The sequence below is a fragment of the Glycine soja genome, chromosome 10 (assembly GCF_004193775.1).
Source record: "Glycine soja cultivar W05 chromosome 10, ASM419377v2, whole genome shotgun sequence".
Taxonomy (NCBI): domain Eukaryota; kingdom Viridiplantae; phylum Streptophyta; class Magnoliopsida; order Fabales; family Fabaceae; genus Glycine; species Glycine soja.
In genome coordinates, this window is record NC_041011.1 from 10,410,356 (window position 1) to 10,429,157 (window position 18,802).

At 29.6% G+C, this 18,802-nt stretch overlaps 2 protein-coding genes across 6 annotated transcripts; one reads left to right on the forward strand and one right to left on the reverse strand.

Annotated features, from left to right (window-relative positions):
• Positions 1 to 1,023: 1,023 nt before the first annotated feature.
• Positions 1,024 to 4,082, reverse strand: LOC114369311 (L10-interacting MYB domain-containing protein-like). Of its 4 annotated transcripts, none has more exons than XM_028326524.1 (5): positions 4,035 to 4,082; positions 2,726 to 3,066; positions 2,516 to 2,648; positions 2,035 to 2,408; positions 1,024 to 1,955 (listed from the first exon to the last, which is right to left on the reverse strand). In XM_028326524.1, the coding sequence occupies exons 2-5, from the start codon at positions 3,056 to 3,058 to the stop codon at positions 1,245 to 1,247; spliced, it is 1,551 nt and encodes a 516-aa protein (XP_028182325.1). In that variant the 5' UTR covers positions 3,059 to 3,066; positions 4,035 to 4,082; the 3' UTR covers positions 1,024 to 1,244. The 4 variants fall into 4 exon arrangements, with proteins under 4 accessions (XP_028182325.1, XP_028182324.1, XP_028182326.1 ...); XM_028326523.1 differs by having other exon boundaries at positions 2,726 to 3,510; positions 4,035 to 4,050; XM_028326525.1 differs by lacking the exon at positions 4,035 to 4,082 and adding an exon at positions 3,428 to 4,028.
• Positions 4,083 to 10,365: 6,283 nt separating this feature from the next.
• On the forward strand, positions 10,366 to 16,335 carry LOC114371144. Of its 2 annotated transcripts, none has more exons than XM_028328574.1 (11): positions 10,366 to 10,542; positions 11,102 to 11,337; positions 11,468 to 11,586; positions 11,929 to 12,037; positions 12,147 to 12,186; positions 12,463 to 12,552; positions 12,660 to 12,759; positions 12,856 to 12,995; positions 14,049 to 14,151; positions 14,693 to 15,516; positions 15,668 to 16,335. In XM_028328574.1, the coding sequence occupies exons 2-11, from the start codon at positions 11,202 to 11,204 to the stop codon at positions 16,002 to 16,004; spliced, it is 1,998 nt and encodes a 665-aa protein (XP_028184375.1). In that variant the 5' UTR covers positions 10,366 to 10,542; positions 11,102 to 11,201; the 3' UTR covers positions 16,005 to 16,335. The 2 variants fall into 2 exon arrangements, with proteins under 2 accessions (XP_028184375.1, XP_028184376.1); XM_028328575.1 differs by lacking the exon at positions 10,366 to 10,542 and adding an exon at positions 10,589 to 10,752.
• Positions 16,336 to 18,802: the final 2,467 nt, after the last annotated feature.

Below are 18,802 nucleotides of genomic sequence, written 5' to 3' on the forward strand. Positions count from 1 at the left end.
TCTTGGTAATTATTGGTAGACATGCCTCGTGTAAATTTGAAGGAGTAAAAAAATGAAATTTTAATTGGGAGGATTAAAAAAGATAGATCTCTATATTTGAGTGACTAAAAACAAATGGGATTTAAGCTACTTAGCTTAAATATAGGATTTAAGATCTCTATATTTGAGTGACTAAAAAAGATAGATCTCTATATTTTTGAGCTACTTAGCTCAAAAATAGGATTTAAGATTAAAAAAATGGGTGGTTGAATCTTAAATCTGTATTTTGGAAAAATGAGTTGACCAAATCCCCATCGGGAATTTGCCAGGAGATTCCTCATTCAATTTCGAGCATTTTGACATATTATGGGCCTCAAACGGATATTCCTATCAAAAGTTATACTGGTTTCAATTTTTGGTACAAAAAAGCATTTCGCCGTACATCACTGTGGGCATCCTAAATCGCCACTAGGACTGGCGGTATCACTGCTGCATGGCTATCTCGCCATCAGCAGTGGCGGTTTGCCTTTCTCGCCGGTTGCAGTGGCGAGTCCACTGCCACGTGTTTGCACGAGGCGGTTTCGCCATTGTTGCTGGCATTTTACATGGATTTTACGTAGTAAAATAGCCCCATGTTGGAATTTGTTTTAAAACAGCCCTATTTTCAGAATTAGTTTGTAAAAGAAGCCCTATTAGGACAATTTGCCGTGCAGTTTATTATTACTTAAAACTTTCAAATTCACCGCTGGATGTTGTGTGTCTTAGAAGTTTCATTTAACATAAGTGAACTCTGCCTCCTTTTCAAACATCCCCCCACTTCTTTGTATTTCATTATTTTAAGACTTAAATTTGTTTTTAGTCACTCAAATATAGAGATCTATCTTTTTTAATCCTCCCAATTAAAATTTCATTTTTTTACTCCTTCAAATTTACTAAATGCTCTTTTTAGTCGCTTGCTGCAGTAAAAAAACATCCCGATTTATACATCCAAACCGCCAAAAAATATAAATTTTAATTTAAGGAACTAAAAAAGATAATCCAAAATTTGAGGGACTAAAAATATATTTAAACATTATTTTAACAGACAGAAGTTAGCTTTCGACTTTAATCTCTTGTCATATAAATGTTGACAAAGATAAACAAAAAATAATTCTTCTAGTTTCAAATATGTACATGTGAACACATAAAGTTATGGCTTGGTTTGCATGCAGTCTAACAAAACTTGAAAAGTCTGACTATAAATGAACCAGCCTGAGGTTCACCAATCACTGCGAACGAAGCTTTCTCAATAACCATTTCTTTCTCAAAGGAGCAGCCAGTGCCAGAAACATCCTCCCTCTTGTCTCATCTTCCAAAAAATCACAGGCATCTAATATTAAATCATCATCCAGGTCTGGTATAGCCTGAAGCACCCTGATAACATTATCTACAGAAAAATTATCTTCTTTCTTTGCTTTCTGGGTTAGTGATGTTACTGCAACAGCTATATGCTCTCTTGCCTTCTTAGACTCATTCAAGGTTGGGGGCATCTTAGGTTGATGCCTTTTTAGGTGACCAGGAACATTTTTTCCAACATGTTGTAATGCTTGATTATCTGCAATAGCAAGAGACTGAGTTTCTCTTGCAGAGTTCTCCTCACCACCAATATGCAACACTTCTTTATCTGCATTAGGCAGAGGCTGAGTTTCTCTGGTAAAATTATTTTCACCACCTATATCTGATGCTCCTTTATCTGCATTAGGTAGTGGATGAGTATCTGGGACAAAGTTATTGCCCCAAGAAGATTCCTTTTCAAGATTTGATGCTCCTTTATCTGCATTAGGTAGCTGAGTATCTGGGACAGAGTTATTGCCCCCAGAAGATTCATTTTCAAGATTTGACTTGCAACCTGCAGTAACATCATTACGACATACTATGCACATGCCGGAATAAAAAGGCATGCTTTTAATTTTATAGAGCCGGAAGTTGTGATGTACCTGCAGTCACGAATAAGTGATAGTAGTAGAAAATCAAAAAGAAAAATGAAAATGACCACGAGGCAAGAACACTTTATACCCTGATGCATTTTCGCCATACTTGTTCATCAGCCACAACCTTGTGCTGTGTCTTATCCCAAATAAAGCCTTCTTTGCCAAGGAGAACATTTATAGAACAGTAATGCCTTCTCAGGACATTAAAACGGTTTCTCAAGACAATTCTACCATAATGACATAAAAATCGTTTGTTAAATGATTCTGTCATGTCTACCCATGCTTTCCTCCTGAATGTAGTGCCAATCTTGTTCCCTTTACACACCTGGTCCACCATAAGTTCAACAAAAAATTGGTCCATCATTGGAGACCAGTCAATTCTACCTTGATTAACAACTGCTGGGGGAGTTTGATCATCCACTCCTTTACTAGTCATAGTCTTGTCATCCAAATCTTTTTCTGTGAGAAGAATTAAAAATGTTTGAGCATGATGAAAATACCAACAGTAAATGAATAAATTTGGTAAAGAAATTTCAAGTTTCAACCATCAAGGCATTTGTTTCTACCTTCGTATTCAAAATCTACATCAAAACACGAAAGGCTGTATCTCCCATCAGCAACTGCATGGCCATAAATTATGCACAAATCATCATAATACGGAATGACTCTTTTTTTGAAAGGTTGAGCATCAGGATGGGCCTGCATGCAGAAAAACAGCCATAATTGCAATGTAACAATTCATTAGTGCTTTCGAAATATTGGATGACAATGTATACCTTTATACATTCATCCCATGCTTTATCATCAGCTACTATCATGTTTTGTGTCCCATCCCACTGAAATCCCTTTTGACCAACTATCATTTTCATATCATTGTATTGCTTCCTGAATCTTTTGTGACGGTTCTTCAACACTTCTACATCATACTTGAAACCAAACTTGGTGTTAAATTGTTTAATCATGTCTACCCAGGCTTGTCTGCTAAACACTTTCCCAGTTTTATTCCCTTTGTGAACATGGGACAGCAAAAGTTCTAGAAAATATCGGTCTTGAGATGGAGTCCAGTTAGCCCTCAATTTTTCCAAACTAGGGGAAGAATCATCTCCCATTATATTAACTGTAATTTAAACTGATTAGTATCTAAGAAGCATGGTGAAATTCCTCTAATCTTTGGACACTTGAACCCAGATAAATATGCACATAGACACTAAATAATAATAACAATATCCTTAGAATAAATAATACAATGTCATATGATCAGAAACTATCATGGATGATCAGTGTTACCAATGGCAGATGGCAGAAAATGGCAGAAGGCCAAAGTTCTGCCATATAAACACGCCATTGTGGCCTATGGTGCCGCCATAACGGACCTCCCTTCACAAATTGCCTAGGGCGGTTGGCAAAAAATCCATCATGGCAACACCATTTAACAACATTGTTAATATGATAAGTTGGTTGGTTTTTATAATAACTACCTTGGTCATACCAAGTTACCAGCAATGATTCTTTATTGGTTGAGACTTGACGGTGTAAAAACTTTTACATTGATAGTACATGTCTACAACAACAAAATAATAAATAAAAGTCAAAGGAACAGTGGCAGATATATCAGGATTACTACAGTGCACACCACCTTGAAATCTACCCTTACTCTGGCACATGATCTTTTTGCTAGCAAACACTATCATATTTCAAAATATATTTTGCTACGTTTTCTATACCTGTAACAAAGGTAATAATGCTTAATTTTGCCGCTACAAAAGCCAAACAAAATACACAAAATTCAGCTTAAAATCGTTATACAACATTGACCCAACTCCTTCCTTTCACGAGAAATCAGTTCCATGGTACATTCTCCTCCTCAAGATTTCAAGATAAATTTTATGCCTAACTCACACTGAAAGGTTTGAATTTTAGCAGCCAAACAAGGAAGGCATACCAGAGGGGCATTCAACAAACAATCAATTTCGATCTCCCAAACAATTTCGCCAAACGCGACATTGATGAATGGAACGTGATCGAACCCTAATTCTCTGTTTGGATGCTCAGAGAGAAAGAAAAGAAAAAGAAAAAGGGACTTACCAAAGAGGAAAGACAAACAGCGACGAAGAATAGCAGCGAGCCAAGCAAGTGTTTGAGAAGTGAGAAGAAAAGGAAGTTTTTTGTAATTGTGCTGTGGGCCCCGACGCTGATCTGACATGGAACTAAAGAAAATAGAATTATCTTGGGATTAAAAGATAGATAGAATGAAAATAAAAAAACAATATATATATATATATATATATATATAATATTTTTGGAAGTGTGGATCTTATGTAAGATTTAGATAATTTTATTTTTTTATTTCTCTTGATCAAACACACTTGTAATGAAAGGCACGTTTGATTGTTCCTATCTGGATACATATTGTTTGTAGTTGTTTCTTATTATTTCATTTGTTTAGCTTTTTAATTATTATAAAAAACTTAGGTGAGTTTTGTTGTTTTGAAGTATGTTCTTAACATTTACACGAACTTTGGAAGAAAAGTGAGAGAAAAAAATATAGAGAGGGAAAAAAATATGAATAATAATGTCTTTTTTTAAAAGAAAAACTAATAAGTAATCCGTAAATACGCACGTATCCATGCGCACTTGACGATTTAATCTATGAGAATGCATTTTAAGGGATCACACCAAAGAAAATAGTAATAGGTACACAGCTAAATAAGAATACAAATCCATGAACTTGATAACAAAAAAAAAAAAACTATAATCGACGATTCATAATTAAAGTAGCTAAACATCTAACCCTCTTACACACATGTCATGAATCATTCACTTTAATTGTATTTCAAAATATCATTTAGTTCTATATTCTAAAAGTACTTAACTAAAGAATACAAAATAAAGTACAATATGAAATCAATTAGTATATTGCAGCCAACAAATTAAGTATTTATAAGTCATATATATACTTGTATGCTTCAATTAACTACCACTTAAATTCATATAAAAATAAGAATTAACTTTTAGTAACAAAAATTCAAAAAAAAAAAACAAATTTACTTTTTAAAAAATTTAATTTATTTTTTTTCTCCTCTCTCATTTTCTTTTCTCTAAAAACAAACATAAGTATAAAGGATGCCTATAGATCCCTTTTTAACAAAATTCTTACATTAGTAAGGATATTTAAACTTTTAAACTTGTGGTTATATGAGATACAATTTTAATCCTTATAATTAAATCAACTTGTGCTCTATACTTACTTTAAAGGATACATGCTTAGTTTAAATTAAAGGTAAATATTTATTTATTAAGGAAATTACATTAAATATTTTTTATTAAAAATGAAAATTGTGGAGCTTATAAGATAATTTGACATTATGGGCATAAATATTAATGACTTCTATATCACCAAGTTCAACATGGTAGATGATCATGAAAAACTGATGAACAAAAAGGTCAGAAGATATTTGATTATTATCTTGAAGTGACATTAAAGTCCAGATTCACCAACAGCAAAGATAAAGCATACCCTGTTGGATTCACTTTCGTAGTCCCATTTCAGTTTATTATGATGAAAGTTTTTTGTTTGCCATGGTTTCAGAAATAGGCAAGCATATTAATGTAGACTCTAATAACTTACGGGTTGAGAGAGAGATTTGTTAAAGTTCTTTTGAGAGATTTCATTCAAATTATTGTTTAAATAACTAGGAGTGACAAAATACTTTTGTGTTTATTAATCTTTGAGAGAGATTAAAGGTGTATAAAAAATACCTAGAAAATATTTGTGTAAGTTAGAAATAACATGATAAAATACATGTTTTATAATCAAATTTTGATTATTAAAATTTTTTATGAAAAAAACTAGACATAGTTTTTGAATTTGATTTAACTAGTATAAATTAAGTGTTTTTTTTTCTCTTTTTATTGCTTTAACTTATTTTTTATTGAGTTTATTTTAATACACCTTGAACACCCAAGTTCTTGGTAAATTTCGTTTTGAGGATACTGTTTTTAGCTTCTTTGAACAATCTCTGGCTTAAACCATGCTTTACTAAACTTGGCCAAAAAAAAACTTAAAATTGAATGACTTAAATAATAATATTAATATATATTTAAAAATTAACCGTGTTCAAAATATATATTTAAAATTTAAAAATTGGATGACACTTAGCAATAAAAAAAATAAAAAACAGACGGATATAATTAACATATATATTAATATATTACATACTAAAAAAATTAAAATTAGAATGACTTAAATAATAATGAGTTTAATATCTATGCATGTAGTTTTACATTATCATTCAATCACAAATTATCATTTATATTACTTTAAAATAATTATTTTAAAAATTAACAAATTTATTATATATAATAGATTATAATTGAATCATCATGTAAAACTTCATATATAATTAATGCATAACTTATTTTTTCTAATAATATTAATATATATTTAAAAATTAACACATCTATTTTTTTTTATATTCAAAGTGATAATTTATTATGTTCGTGAAAGCAATTAAGGAGTTAAAAGGTAGTTTCAATATTGACACTTAGCCTCGTCTAATCTTTTACTCTGCTAAGGTGTCCATTAATTTGAGCATCTGAGTATTCTTAATGACACATATTCACCTACCATGATTTTTTAAATTAAGTTTTTACATATTAAAATTTTGTAATTTATTGGACTCCCTCCACCCACCGACACACACTAAAATTTATAAAGACATGTACATTTAATGCTAACTTTAAAAATATAATTAAATAGCAAACTCCTAATTGAATTCCTTTCGTACTAAAACTTTATGCAACATGCAAGTAAAAAAAAAATATGCAACTGACCAAGCACTAGGATGAGGCATGAGAATCAAGCTAGACCATCCTCCCTTTGCTTGAGGGCTACGCGATTTCATTCCCCAATTCAAGCAACAAGCTACACATAAATAACGCATTTATTCCCTATTCTTTCTCAGCTCCTTTTCCTTTTTTCAAATAAAGAAAAAAGAAAACTCTTTCATGGAGTTACTTTTAAAATAAAAAATTAAATATTTAACTATATTTATTTATAAATTTGAAAAATATTTCAAATTAAATAAGCAAAACAAACATTTCCGTTTTCTTATAAGTATTTTAAAAGAATTTTATCTTTTTATGATGAAAAAAGAATTTTATATTTTCAATACGATAAATAAACTAGTATTTTAGTCTATGTATCTTAAGATAAATATTTATTTTGTATGATTCAAAATTATAAATAATATAACGTGTATGTTGAAACACATACATATAAAAAATAAATTTGATTTTATAATGTGTAAGGGATCATTCATGTGGTTGTGATGGGTTATTTATGTTATGTGATTGTCATGTATTTAAAAGTTGATCTTTTAATTTAGTCTTTGAATTTAATAATTTATTAACATTTTAATCCATGAACTTAATTATTTATTGACATTTTTGTTCGTAAATTTAATCATATTCTATCATTTTGATTCTTAAAAACACTTTCAAATTTTTAATTAAATCTCATATTGTATGTAAATTATTAGTATAGACATTATCATATTTTTTCACTTCTATTCTTTAAGCCTCATACTTTTCACATTTCTCTTACCAACTTTACATTTAAATTATACTATAAATATGAAACTAATTTATGAAAAATTTTAAGAATGAAAGAGGTATAAATAGGAGGGATGATATAGGATTCATGCAGGTGATTAACACATATGATCCATTATCAAAGTGAAAGAATCAAACATATTAGAAAATATAAACAACAAAAGTTTGTTTCATGAACTATTACTGCAAATAAAGAATTTTAAATGTAATGGTTACTTGAGCTAAAAGTGTTGAAGAAACTATTTGAATTTTTTATTGAATAAAATGTAATTTTTTAAAGAAGTTGGACAATGTTTATTAAGAAAAAAGTTAAACACTTTTTTAAGACGTTGTTGTGTTATTTTTCTATTACAAATTATGTTTCAATTGAATAAATGATGAACTTTGTAATATAAATGGTAAATGTGAAAGTTAAGATGAACTATAAAGTGTGAAAGAGAAAGATGGAAAAATATGAGGGATATGAAATTGAATAAGGGGATATGGTCATATGGTGATGGTCATGCTGGTAAGTTACACGGAGTGTGATACTTAATTAAATTTCTAAAAGTACTTTTAGGATCAAAATGAAAATACGTAGTTAAGTTAATGAACCAAAATGTTAATAAGTAATTAAGTTTAAGGATTAAAATAACAATAAATTATTAAATTCATGAATTAAATTAAAAGTCAAATTTTTAGACACGTGACAACCGTTAGTTGTCATGTTATCACCATAGATGTCACATAGGTGTCTATGTTAGGGGTAATAGATGAGAGTTGACGACAAAATCAATTTGTTATATTTTTTGCACCTTCATATACTAAATTTGATTTTTCCATCTTTCATGGATCAATCTATCCACACTCACACTTTTAGGAATTAAAATAGATATTTACTCTATTATATACTTCATTTGTCCTTGAGTCTCTTTTCACTAATTCATACCCTTAAGAAAGTTAATTATATAGTTAATAACATTAAATTTGTTAATAATTTATATCTTTATCTTTAAGATTATTGAGATTTATAATCTTTTTTTTTTCCACTTAATTACTTTATCTCTTGATTAATTAGTGTGTATTAATCTTCTTATCCAATTTTTATAAAAGAAATAATGTACTATATACTTCATTATTTACAATAAAATAATTAAGGATATTTAGATAAAAAATAATTAATGTATAAAATAACTTTGAGAGTCTTAAAAAAACAAGCAATTTTTTTTTAAAAAAAAGGTTTTATATTTTGAAGAAAATAGAGTATTATGTTTGCTCCACAACACTGCTCCAATCTCACCAATGACGCGAACTAGTTTTCTTACTACTAGAGTCTAGAGTACTAGTTGTCACCATACCAATTTTAGCATTCACTGATTCCCACCTATGTCCTTCTGTTACAAAGAACAACCCCTTTTACTCAACCTTTTTAATGACCTTCTGCTCTCACCTGCCAGCCTTATCTATATGCCCATATATCATGTGTTTGTGTATGTTCCTCAAAAGCTCTTGCGTTTCCAAGTTCCAACTTCGCCTTCTAATGCTCAAACACGTAGGATGTAGCTATGCTTGAGCCAATTTAGCTAGATACTCTTGACAGTTTTCCTTATTAGTTAACACATTGCTTATTTGCTTTTGTTTTGGGTTAGGTATATAAACAAATACACACTTTCAAAAACAAAATGTAAGCTTTTTAGACATTAATTTCAGTTTTTTTTAAAAATTTAATTGTTACAATCAACCAAAAATCACTATTAGTATGACTTCAATATAGTTAATATAAAAATGTTACAACTACTCTCTATTATATATACGTAAAATAAAATTTTGTTTATGGGTAATGTTATGTAACAGTCTCATATTTATCGTTTTCAATTAAATGCAATCAATTTAAATATTAATTTTAATTATTTTATTCTTCTTCATTTAATGCAATTAATATGAATATTTATTTTAATTTTTTTATTCTTTTATATTAAAATAAAAATAATTCACAATAATTATTGAATTCTCTAAAAAAATGATTGAATTATAAAAAAATTATGATTTTTATGATTTGAATATGATTAAATGTCAATCTAAAACTATTTTATATGTGTATAGCTTATTTTTTTAGATTACAAAGAATATCCCTTTCTATAAAAATTAAAAAAGTTATCTTAATTGTCATTATTCAACAAGGCATTTTTAACTTTTTTCTTCTTCCAATAAACGTGTTTTTATTAAATTTTTTAACCTCTTATCTCTTTTAACTTATCATTTTTAATTATTTTATTTTAACTTGAATTTCAATATTTTTTTTAAAAAATCGTTAATAATTAAAAATAATATTGTGTTGTATTTTAATATAAATTATTTATCATAAACATAAAATATAATTTATTTATTAAAAAATATCTATTTATTTATATGACATGAAAATTACTTTGGATTTGGACTGCTAATGTATGTCCTCTCCAAAGCCCATTCATTTTCTTGATATTTCTTTAGTAGTTCAACTTGTTTTTCATTTTAAAAAATTATATTTGAATAATTTTTTTAGGTCATTAAATCTTTAGAAAAGTACGTTACCAAAAAAAAAAACTTAAGAAAAGCAAATATAACATGTTTTTTTATTGAATGGGTGTGGGCAAAGAGCCCCACATACTATAATAACATTCAAAATAAAAAGGAATATTAAATATAGTTAACAATTAAATTCTACGGAATTCAGTTTTTATTTATTTACTGCTATATGTATTCTTGTTCTTGTATTTAAAATTTTAAAATAAAATAAAATCTCCTAAAAATAAGGTATAATTTGGGCTGAGTTGGAGTGCTGCTATTTTGTCTCCTAGGACTTGGAGAAAGTACAAAGCAAAGTCCATGTTTTGTTGCTCTCACATCACCTGACTTTGTCTTGGGACATTGGATCATTGCTTGAGATCTGCCCTTGTTATGCTTCTTCTGGATTCTTCCCAGATTATGAACATTGAAAAAACCACCACTCTTCAAAGCCAAGGTTCATGAACCATGTATTTATTTTTTTGTTTATTTGTGTGGTTCTCAATAAAGTTTTCATCTTTTTTAGTTTTTAAGCTCCTGCTTCATGTGGGGTGCTTTGATATCTCCAGCTCTGTGTTTTGTTTGGATTTTCTCAATTGGGTTTCGTTAAAGTTCCTTCAATTTCTAAATGATCCTTGTTCACTTCAGGCCTAGAATTTGGTTTTTGGTTTGTAGATTTTATTGACTTCTGTTTGCCATGTTCATGTATTTAGCTATTCTGCCCCCTCTAGAATTTTGTTTCCGTGTGATTCTGAAATTTGAAGTTTCCTTGTGTGTCAAATGGATGTGTGTTGACTTTTTGGACTTTTGGCTTTTGGTTTTTTATATGATTCATCAAAAAACTACATATAGGGGTGGATTTAGAAAGAAATTTTGTTGCTTTGGCTAATAGAGAGAAACCTTTTGTGGGTTCTGGCCTATTAAACACATGCACTATGTTGTGTTTTTGTTAATCTTGCATGATGAGAATTATTAGCAAACATGATTGGCTAATCTTGTTTAATCTGTTGTGGTAGATATAGCAAAAGAATAGAAATCCTTCAAGTAGTTGATGCCTATGTTCATGAATTGACTTTCTGAGAGAAGGCTTGTTCAACGTTCTCAAGAGATGCAAAGATGGAGAAGAAAAGAAAGATTGTGCAGTATAGGGAGAGGCTGGATAGGACTCTTGCCTCACCTGATCTTGCAAATGATGAGATGCTCAAAAAGCTTGTTAGAAGTCAACTCCCACCTTTAGAACCTGAAGTAGAAGGTGATGACATTCCCTAAATTTCTTTTAATTCATATTTCGGGAAGAAATGCACTAGCTAATTGGAACAATTATTAAGTTAGCTTGCTTTTTCTATTTTTATTTTATTTCAATACATGTTTGGTTGGTGCAGGATTTAGAGATAAATTAGTAGAAAACAAGACTGCAGAGGTATCTCACTTTCTTGATATGTTGAGGAGTGCTTCTTCAGATGATAGTGGAAGATCTAATACATCACACACTGATTGGAAAGTATGCTATTTACTCTCTGTAGTTTCACCATGTTTTGTTTTCTTGATAAACTTTTTTTTCTTCTTATTTATCCCATCTTGCATTCATTTAGATCCTGAACCATTTTTTGAATGTCTAGTTGATAACTTTCTTTCACAGAAACCAGGAGTTTACATTAGATGTCTGACCCTGTTGACTTGTTTTTGCTCCAACACTATCCTATTGTTTAAAAATTAAAATTCAATGGACTATTGCAATCTCTTGTGACATTTGTATCCTGACTACTGTTATGCTTTAGGTTGAAGATACTTGGTTCGTTGAATCAAATTCTTGAGTTATTGATAATTTCACTTCTTTCAACAGTTAAAACAAGATGGTGAAGAGTTTCGTGTTATGTATCGCGAAGGACAGGAGGGAACCCCCTTTCATACAATGCTTGTAGAAGGCTTTGTAGATGGGCCTGTTGATGTTTGTAAGTCACACTGGAGCAACCACAATGTTTAATACCTCCCTTTTATTGACAAAAACTATATTATTAATTTCAACATGCAAATTTTAATGAATTACTTTCCTCGTTACAGGTTTATGTATTTCATGGGAGACATACCTTTACAAAAAATGGTGAGAATTATATTTAGTAAAATATGCTCCATGAATTTTCTGTATACTAGTCCCAATATGAAACTACACCAATATCATCAATTTTGAAGTTATAAATTTTGAGAATTATCGTTGCAACAACTGTGTTTCTCATGCAGTTGACTTGCTACTTTTTGTTATGAGGTGGTCCTGAATGTTGTTGTGTACCTTAGGAATGTTTTTGAATCTAAGCAATATATCATTGTAAAAAAGTGTCTGATAATTGTACCTGACACCCTTTTTTCAATTTCCATTTAGGTGGCCTCAATCTACTATTCCCACTTTCAAAATCTTATCAGCTGAATGTTTGCAAAAGGCCCGGATTGGGGAACAATTATCACTAGTGAGGTTTGTTCTTCCTTCACCAATTAATTTTTTTAACATTTTAATGTCCTTTACCATGCCAAAAGTTTTCACTTTTGAATGCTGATTTTTCACTGAATTTTGGAAGAAAGGGTGAAGGTTTCATGGCCTCTGTCTCTGAGGGAAGCTATAGTGCACTATTATCTGTTTGAGTACTTTCAAGATGACTTAGTTGTTGTTCTTACAAATTCGGTAATCATCTGGACCTGTGTTTGTTTTATCTTTTAGGGAAAGTTAATTTTACACTAGATCAAAGCTTCCAGAAATTTGTGCTTGATTTGCTCACAGGTTTCTGATTCAAAGAATGTCACGGAGACTCTTTGTGGTTTCAACAGTGAGGCAATTCCTGAAGCAAAGGATGTTGTAAGAATCGATTTGGTGGGAGGCTTTGCTTTGCAAAAGGTGACATCAGAAAGAAGTTACTTTCGGTGAGTTTAGGTGTACTTAAGCATAAGAATTTACTTTTTTTTTTTGTTAATTTACTTGAATGGAGTTATGGAATATAATGGGAAAGCAGTCATCAATCACAAACCATAATGCCCCATATAGGTTCTGCTTGTTTTAAAAAGAGAGTTGAAGACAAATGGGAAGAAACTTTATGTTTATAACTGTTGAATACAGCTACATGGTTATATTTCTGTATTTTGGACCACGGCAGAATTATGATACATATTAACAGATGTGTGATACAATAATACAATGTTTATTTGTTGCTTGCTATATTTACAAAATTTGTTGCATTTTCTAAATGTGTCTGCATGTGTATTTACAGTGTACTTGTACAGTAACTGCATCTGATTTCCTTTTATTTGTTATTCATTTAGAATATCTGGTAGAGAAAGAAAGAGAGAAATGGTTGTAGAATGTTATAATTAGAATATATGAAGCTAGTTCTCCCATAGATAGTTGTGAAAGTCTGCATTATTTCTATTCGTGATTCAAAAATGCTAATTTTAAACAATAACCATGACTAAAGCTTTACGATATTTATTTTTCCTAATAGTAGTTGGAATCAGGACCTTCACTATGAAAGGTACTACAGTTCTGTTTGTGTGTCAATGCTAATTTTGTGCTATATAGTCCTCTGAGACTAAGTGAAATCACTGCTTTTGAATATATCCTAGGGTTTGCATATTTTGCATTATAGATTATTAATAATAAAGTAATTTATTAGAAAAAATTCTGATTATGTTGGCTTTTGGCTTTCAGGGATCAGTCAGGGAATCAAATTGTTCTTTCTTAATATTTGTTTTGTTTACTTTTTTGTATAGTCTTGGCACTGCTGGTGTTTCTGTAAATGTTTATGTAGCTGGTTTGGTTGTTGTGTCTAAAGTGACCTTACTGGTTCCCACTGATTATTTATGTTTCCAATTTTCCATTCTAATTTACCTATAGTTTCTAGAAGAAATATGAAAGTAAACTGGCTTTATGGATTAACTGTATTGATTGTCATTTCTGATTCAAGACTTCACATTTTGTAGGACAATAGCAAATATGGATATAAAACTGAATTTTGTGCCTCCATCCCTTATAAACTTTATTTCAAGACAGCTCATTGGCAATGGTTTCAGACTCTATCAGAAGGTTGTAGATTCTTTTCAGATATGCTTCTTTTATTATGTGCATTCAACGAAAAATTGTTTATTTTCGGAATCTATCTAATGTGATGACTCGTTTTTTAATTAAGAAAAATAAGTTAAAATGAAATGTGATGGTGCATTTTTTGTGATGTCCTATAATCAAATCATCTACCCTTGGATTCTATAACTATTATCATTAGATTACTGTTATTTTTTCATTTTTTTATACCAGTTATTTGTGTAAGATGGAAAAATGGATCACAAAGAAATAGAGGGATAAGATATTTTCCTTGCACAAAGCAGCATAAATGAAAATTTTCAAACACACGGATTCTTTAATTATTACACCAATTTAGGGTAGGATTACCCTGGCTTTGTGAACTCGGTATTTTAATTGCAATGACCAGTTTGAAAGCTGGATTAAGCTGATGCACCATTTTCTTCTCCATCATGCAAAAGTAAAAAAAACATCATTGCTTCATTGCATTTTTATTTGGTACTGTTTTCTATCTTATAACACAAACCAATCCATAATTATGGTATAGACTGTGTCTTCTATGATGAGCCACGATAAAGGGGAATTCAGTAAGGCCTTGGGGGATCCATTATATGTTCGAATTCGTGATGCTCTATATAACACTAGTGGATCAAAGGCTATGAATGGTGAAGAGCTTCGGCAAGTTGCAAGTGTTCTCCCTGCTGAAGATCTTGTTGAAAGTGAGCAGGGTGGGGAAAAAGATGCATCTAAGGAAGATATGAGTAATCAATATGCAAATGATGTCATGCCAATGGCAATGAATATAGAAGTACAAGATAGTAGCAAAACATTTAATGAGATTGTAGAAGTAGATTGTGAAGAAATTGTACAAGGTGAGGAAAAAGATGCATCTAAGGAAGATATAAGTTATCGATATGCAAATAATGTGGTGCCAATGGCAATGAATACTAAAGTACTAGATGGTAGCAAAAAATTTGCTGAGATTGTAGAAGTAGATATTGACGAAATTTTACAAATTGAGGAGGCCAATGAAGAAGTAAAAGACATTCCAAATAAGGAAGTTGACATGAGTGTTCTAAGGGGCAAAAGGAGTACATATATCAGATCAGAGGTAGAACATGCTCTAGAAACATTAGACAAAGCCATTTCAATGGTTCGTGAACAGCGACTTCATTCTCGGGTGGCATCTTCTAGCGTTGCTGATGAAGAGTCCCATTTTCTGAAAAATGATGACAGAGTTGATACATATTCCTTAAAACTCACTCAACCAAGTTCCAAAAATGAGGTTAGTGTTGAGGTACCAAATGGAGATATTCCGGAGGGAGCTTCACAAGAAGCGCTTGGGAATAACCCTGGCATCCAAAACTCAAGGTGATTATTATATTACCGTTTTTATCATTCTATGGTTGTTAAAAGGAATATAAGACTCTGATTTTGTTTCTTTCCTTATGGTTTGTTTAAAAATAAGCAATGTAGTACAAGATGTTGCTGATCATTAAATTTTCTTTTTTTGTTCCTGCAGGTGTACAGGAACAAATCCTAACTCAAAGGAAGTAAATTCTAACAAAGTAGTACCAACAACATCAGAGCAAAACCTTTCAACACCTATTTTATCAAGCCCAGTTGTTTCATATCCTTTGGAAAACGGAGCAATTCTGGACCAAACAACCATCAGCAACAAGCAATTAAACACTGATTCAGTCGAAGACGCGTCTTTAGATCATGCAGACAAGTCAAGCAGGCAGAAAAAACTAAACACCATTGTAATTCCAGGTAGGAATTCAGATGCACCAAAGAAGTTAAGCAGACAGAAAAAATTTCTGTTGTTTTCTGCATTAACTAGAGGGAAAAAAAGTTAGTTGGCCATGAGCAGAGGAAGGAAATAGGGCATTTTGGGGTATCTTGTCAACATGTAACACAAGCCCCAGTAACTAGTACAGGTTTTTGTATACCTTTATAATTTATCATGTATACCAACAGGGTTCTCCCTTTTGTTTTGTTGGAAGATTCTTTTTCCATATAATCTATGTAGGTTGTTCATTTGCTCCTCAATCTATGTTCTTGTTAGGGGTGTTCATGAACCGATTAAATGTGGACCAAAATGTTTTTCTGTCTGTTTAGTGAAACTAAAATGTACCACTTATTAATAATCTTTTTGAAGCAAGGGTCATTGTGTATAGTTTTATTCTATTTTTAGGATGCACTAAACTTGTAACAAATGCTTTATCCCACTGTAATATTTTTATTAAACGATACCATTATTTCTTCATCTTTTCCATATTTATTGAACTAATTTTTGTAGTATTTGCATATTTGTGGATTAAATTGATTATTTAAAATTAAATCGATGATTTAAAAAATATAGTAACTAAGTTGTCAGTGAATGCATAATTACTAAATAAACTATTTACTTTTTTTTTCCTTCCCCATTTCACGAAATTTCTTCAACCTTCCAAAGTCTAAACTACGTCAAAAGCTTCGCCTTTAACTTTTCTTTTTTCCAATGACCTTTGTTTCTGGGCACTTGAAAGTGACTTTTTGTTTTTTTCTTTCTCGGACATTTGTTTATGAAAGTTCGGTAAGCTACGCGATCTGTATACAGAAGTATTATTAGTTTATTACTAGGAATAATTAACATTGGTGGGCACAAAGGGTAAGAATTTGTGTTATTAACTAAATGATCCAGGTTTGAATTCCGATCTTTAGTACTATTATTTTATAAATATCCGATCTTTAGTACTATTATTTTATAAATATGTTTGGTTAGTATTTAATAACTTAAAAAATATGTAATTAAAAAAATTAAATTGAAAGAAGAAACATAAAAGAAGGAAGTGAAGATAGATTTTTAAGGAATCTAAGATAGTGATATTCCTAAATTTACTTTTCCTAAAGTCTTTCTTTGACGTCTTAAAACAAATACAACCAAAATTCATAAAATTTTAATAAATTCATTTATTCGTAAAACAGTACATATAGTTATATTATTTATTCATAAATAGAATATTTTACGATATTATTAGCAACAACTACATATATTAATTTAGATATAAATTTATTATATTATATTAAATGTTTTTTGTGTGATGAAAATAGTTTTCTATCGAATTGGTTTGAAGTAATATACCTCCAATAATACTCATAATCGTAACTCAAAGTAAATTTTACTCTAAAATGGGCTTTATTTAATCATAATTTTTAATATAAAGCCTAGTTTCATAATTATGTTTATGGAATTATCCAATAATAAATATTATATGTTTAAAGTATGAATATAAATAATGAATAACACGTGACATAATGGTCAAATATTTCTCAAGTCACACATGGTATTGTACACTTTCTTTTTCTTGCACTCTTTTTGAGTGTTTTTTATAAGATTCAATTATATAATATATAGTATCAAAAAAATTAATAAATTTAGTTAATAATATTAAATTTATCTTAAATTTATATATATTTCCAAAATTACTACTAAGATTAATGAGACATACTCTTAATTTTTTAAATAATTTTATTAGTGTAATACTGTTAATCTCTATCATCAATAATGCTTATAATTTTTATTGAATATGAATGTGAAGTGATATAGTAAGTTTTTCTAAAATGATCATCTTAGGAAGAAGCAAAAGTAAGCTTCTTATCATTGTAAGAGTCTAAGACATCTATGTAATATATAATGGGCGTATTTTTTATTTTTTTATTTTTGGGTTTTTCAATATGCAAATTTTAAAATAAAATGCATTTAAAAAAATTGAAATGGTTTTTTTTAACATAATTTCAAAACAGTCTTATGTTAGTTTTAAAAAAATTATTATGAATTTGTTTTTTATTTTTAAAAAACACACTCTAATTGGAATATTTTGTTTAAAATTATTTGTAGAAAAATCACTTATTTTAAAAATAAAATAAGTAATTTTTTTGTTTTTTTTTAATGTTTGTCTATACTGTTTCTCTGCTTAAAAACACGATATTTTTACTTATTTTTGAAAAATAAATCCTATCTACTTATAAAAAAATATATTTTTTTAAAATATCTATTTTAAAATTATTTATTTTACCATTGACATAATTTTCTCATTATCACCAACACAATTCCATCATCACTAGATCAGACCTGCAACTAAACCATATCAGTCTATCGAGATTTGATTATTTTTGTAAAAAATGATGACCTGGCCGGATTTGGTGACCCATTTGAGTATTTATTTTTTTAGTCCTTAAAAAAATGTTTTTTATTTAGTCTTTCAAATTTTAAAAAATTACTTTTAGTCCATTTATTTCATTGTATTAATGCTGTCACAATTTATATCGAATTTTCACCGTCCGAGTCTTTTGCAAAAATTAATTTCTTTAAAACCATCTAAATATGTTAAAGACTGCCACAATTCAACATCCATATTTTATTTATTTTTCTTTAAAATCGTCATAATAGATAAAAAATCACCATAAAATTATACGAGTGAAATATTCTAACGGTTTAAGAGCACCATAAATCACTTTAAAAAAAAATTCAATTTTCACAAATTGTAAAACAGAGATGGACAAAAATCAGCAATTTGAAAATTTGAGGGGTGAAGAGCTATAAAAAATAATTATTCAAATTTTAAGGATTAAAAATATATTTAAGTATTTTTTCCCCTGAAAACGCATCGTT

Bases quoted from the DNA above. Each gene is read 5' to 3' on its own strand.
- LOC114369311 (XM_028326524.1), bottom strand. From the start codon at position 3,058: ATGGGAGATGATTCTTCCCCTAGTTTGGAAAAATTGAGGGCTAACTGG. The intron at 2,409-2,515 runs GTAGAAACAAAT...TTCTTCTCACAG, and splicing joins TGTAGATTTTGAATACGAAG to AAAAAGATTTGGATGACAAG. The intron at 1,956-2,034 runs GTATAAAGTGTT...TCGTGACTGCAG, and splicing joins TATGGCGAAAATGCATCAGG to GTACATCACAACTTCCGGCT.
- LOC114371144 (XM_028328574.1), top strand. From the start codon at position 11,202: ATGGAGAAGAAAAGAAAGATTGTGCAGTATAGGGAGAGGCTGGATAGG. The intron at 11,587-11,928 runs GTATGCTATTTA...TTCTTTCAACAG, and splicing joins CATCACACACTGATTGGAAA to TTAAAACAAGATGGTGAAGA. The intron at 12,553-12,659 runs GTTTGTTCTTCC...TTTGGAAGAAAG, and splicing joins GAACAATTATCACTAGTGAG to GGTGAAGGTTTCATGGCCTC.